Source organism: Schistocerca gregaria, chromosome 2 (assembly GCF_023897955.1).
Source record: "Schistocerca gregaria isolate iqSchGreg1 chromosome 2, iqSchGreg1.2, whole genome shotgun sequence".
Lineage (NCBI taxonomy): Eukaryota > Metazoa > Arthropoda > Insecta > Orthoptera > Acrididae > Schistocerca > Schistocerca gregaria.
The window spans coordinates 180,513,571-180,517,736 of NC_064921.1; the positions used below are offsets into that span (position 1 = coordinate 180,513,571).

General features: G+C 42.1%; 1 protein-coding gene across 1 annotated transcript; it reads right to left on the minus strand.

Moving 5' to 3' along the window:
• Positions 1-962: 962 nt before the first annotated feature.
• On the minus strand, positions 963-1,907 carry LOC126335688 (uncharacterized). The gene is made up of 2 exons (XM_049999146.1): positions 1,730-1,907; positions 963-1,540 (listed from the first exon to the last, which is right to left on the minus strand). The coding sequence occupies exons 1-2, from the start codon at positions 1,905-1,907 to the stop codon at positions 963-965; spliced, it is 756 nt and encodes a 251-aa protein (XP_049855103.1).
• Between the last annotated feature and the right edge of the window lie 2,259 nt (positions 1,908-4,166).

Here is a 4,166-nt window from a genome sequence, read left to right on the forward strand (position 1 = left end):
AAAAGGGCAGCTCGTTTTGTATTATCACGTTATAGGGGAGAGAGTGTGGCAGATATGATACACGAGTTGGGATGGAAGTCATTGCAGCATAGACGTTTTTCGTCGCGGCGAGACCTTTTTACGAAATTTCAGTCACCTACTTTCTCTTCCGAATGCGAAAATATTTTGTTGAGCCCAACCTACATAGGTAGGAATGATCATCAAAATAAAATAAGAGAAATCAGAGCTCGAACAGAAAGGTTTAGGTGTTCGTTTTTCCCGCTCGCTGTTCGGGTGTGGAATAGTAGAGAGATAGTATGATTGTGGTTCGATGAACCCTCTGCCAAGCACTTAAATGTGAATTGCAGAGTAGTCATGTAGATGTAGATGTAGGATTATTATTCCCTTTACCCATTCTTCAGGTACACATTTTTGGATCCAAACGCATTTTATTAGTCTATATAGCCACTGTAGCCCACCTGGTCCAGTTGCCTTTATCAGCTCCACAGTAGTTTCATCTATCCCAGGTGCCTTTCATGTTTTCATTTTTCTCAGAGGTAGTTCCACTTCTAACATCGTTTTATCCTCCTCTTCTTCCAGACCCCTGTCCCCTGTCATACTTCTATTCGCTTTCCATTCCCGTTATTCACATTTAGTAATTTATCAATGTACTCTTTCCATCATTTCCTTATCTCCTCTGGTTGCATTAATAGCTCTCCGTTTTCCCCTTTCACTAGCTTTGTCTATGTTTCTTCCTTCCTCATACTCTTTGTAATTCCATATATAATCCTCTTACCACAAGTAACATTTTTTTCCAACTCTCGAGTGAATTTCTCCCAGATTTTCCTCTTTTCTTCTGCTAATATTTTCTTACACTTGTCTTTACTATCCTGGTATTTCCTTTTATTTTCAGCTGTTCGATCTCTGTTCCATTCATGCCAGGCTTTCTTCTTTTCTTTTACTGCCTCCTTCACCCTCTTACTTCACCATGGTGTCTCCTTTTCCTTTACTCTTCCGGTCACTCTGCCGCAGGTCTTCTCAGCAGAGCTTACAAACTCTTCTTTGAACTTACCCCATTCCTCTTCCACATTGCCATATTCCGTGTCAGGAATTGTACATTTAAGTAACTCCTTAAGCTTTTCGTGTACCATACCATGCTCTAGTTTCCACACTTTTATTTTACTTTCCCTTTCTTCCTTTATGTCTTTCAATTCATCAAATCTCATCTTTGCCACCACCACTCGATGGTCTCCATCAGAAGCCTTTCCTGGGAGTGCAGTTACATCCGTCAACTCTCTCCGATTTTTCTTTTCCGCCAGAAAGTAATCGATGACCGTCTTTGTCTGTCTATCACCCCATACATACCTCGTTATCTTTAGCCTATTCTTTTTACGGAACCATGTGTTGCCCACAATCAGCCTGTCTCTTTCATATAAATCAAACAGTTTCTCTCCTTCCTCATTTTCCCTCCCATATCCATATGAGCCAATTATCTCCTCCTTTCCTAGCTTTTCTTTGCCTACTTGCACATTAAGGTCACCCGTTTCTATTGCTTCCACATCTGCAATTATACTTTCTAATACCTCTAGAAAATCCTCTATGTTTTATTCTTTATTTTCTGTTTGTGGTTCATATACTAGGATGAAGTGCTGCACTACATTTCTTGTCCTAAGTCGAACCCTCATCACCCTATCACTTGTGTATTTTACTGATTCCACATATTCCTCTAGGTTTGATTTTACTATGATACCTACTCCATTTTTGGCTTCTTGTCCACCACTCCAGTAGAGCGTGTAGCCTTTCCTTTTCCTCCTTCCTCTTCCCATCCATCTAAGTCCCATCAGCTCTATGTTCTCCTTTTCCATGAAGTCTATCAACTCTTCCACCTTCCCTGTAAGGGTCATCACATTAATGTTACCCACCTTCATCGTGTTGTTGCCTAGACGCTCACTTCTCACACTCCTCCCCCCTCCCCCCCCCCCCCCCCAGAAGTGTGCGCCTCCTGCAGGCAACGCCCTAGCCTTTTCTGGTTTTGAAATACCATTTGATATACAGGCTATTATTACGATTGTTTCGCCACTGCCAAAGGCATTTTAGTGCTGCTGCCAGCATATGCTTAGCCCGCTCCTAACATGGAGAACAGACGCCGTTTGTCACCACCCTTCTGGAGTACAGACACTACGGGAAGTAAGATACGAAGACAGTTCTTCCTCTTTTCCACCGTTGGGACTAGTAAAATCCTGTTCCACTTTCCAACCGTTGTCTGTCTTCAGCTGTTACCCTGGCGAGGGGCCCTTACAGGGTACTACGATCCGGAGCTAGATGGGCCGAGGTTTTTAACGAGGTTGTTACTCCTCCCCCTCTTTCTTCCTTACCACTTGCAAGGTAGGCCCAGGGCTTGGGACCGGCACTAATCTCCCGTAATTCCTCATATTCTGTACTTTCTCCTTCCCCAGCACATGACTCGACTTTAACTTGGTGGTTGAGACTTTTTGGCAATCAGGTTCAATCACATTTTTGCTAATACATTACTCGTTCTGTCTGCAATACAGTCCTTATTTTGTTTATGTCTGTCCAAAAAATCTCCTAAACCATCGTTAAATTTACAGATTTTATGTAGTTCGTTTCATCTGTTGTTACTACTTTCTTCTGCTCGTCACTTATAGTCCCTGTCTGTTTACTGCTAAAAGGTACAACCAGTTTTGCTACCGGGTTCGAATTACTACATCCCATCTTGTAAAAATTAGCCCCTTCTCTGAAAGCATTTAGTTTAACGGATTCTGGGATTCTGTACCATTTCTTACGCTTACCCCCATTTGCTGTTACTGTGGCGCAACACCATCCTCTCGCACCAGAAAATACGACCGATCATTGTGCAACTGCTCCCCATTATTTCGCCTATCACTTCCTGCACAGCGCGATCTCTCGGCACCTCTGCTCGTGCTATTCCCACGGCACAAGCCAATTCGGTTAACGTTTACATTCTGCCGCGGTTCTGCGTTATTTGGTGATCTGATTTGCATGCTCCTCCTCATGCAACAACTTGTCAGCTCTCTCCATATAACTAATGAACAAATGAACGTCATCCCTCGGATCTGCAACTACTTTGCTTCGCCAGTCCATGGACAAAAAAATGGTTCAAATGTGTCTGAGCACCATGGGACTTAACATCGGAGGTCATCAGTCCCCTACAACTTCGAACTACTTAAACCTAACTAACCTAAGGGCATCACACACATCCATGCGTGAGGCAGGATTCGAACCTGCGACCGTAGCGGTCGCGCGGTTCCAGACTGAAGCGCCTACAACCGCTCAGCCACAACGGCCGGAAGTTCATGGACACTTTACCTTCCATACCCATAACAATTTTTTGTCAGTCGACCACAAACTAGGCAGAACGCCTTCAAAGTCACTCCAAAATTCTTTTGGATGTACATTTCCTATTGGATCAAAACGTAAGCATTGCATGTTATTGACAAGGGGTATTTCAGACGATTCTCTCACAAAACTACACCCAGTACTGTTAGTCCCATGTCTGAGGTTAGTTTAAATTTGGTATAATGTACTGCTATGCTCATCCAACCTATTTTCAACCTCTTCTACCTGGTAAGCTAGGTGAAGAACATTTTTTTGGACACACCCACTCAGGCAGACACACGTTTTACTTCATTCATACATTTGGCATGTCCAGAACTGATTTTACTGTCTAACAATTTGTGATCATTTACACATATAGACTCTACTGCCGATATTTTTACCTCTACTTTCTGCCCATTTTCTTTTATCAAATCTACCCTTTGTTTGTTTCCAACAGCATTTTCTACAGTTTTAATGGATTGTTAGCAGTTATTGTCAACTTCAGAAATTTTGCCATCCACTTCACTTTATAACGACTTCAAATCATTTTTCCACATTTATTTTAAAACAGCAGTCTGCTTTTCAAGTTTTTCAATAAAATCACTAGTGTGCTTTTCGGGCTATTTCATCGAGTTTACTAATTTTCTGACCAATTGTTTCAGCAAAATTAGTGTGTCCGTCTTTTATTGAACCCATTAATGCTGCAAACATTTCTTGTATACTTCCCGGTTCTATTTTCTGCATTACTATTTGCTGTTGACGTTCTTCCACCGGTCCAAAACCAAATTTGGTATCCACATTTGACACATTTGATGCAGAACACTACCAAC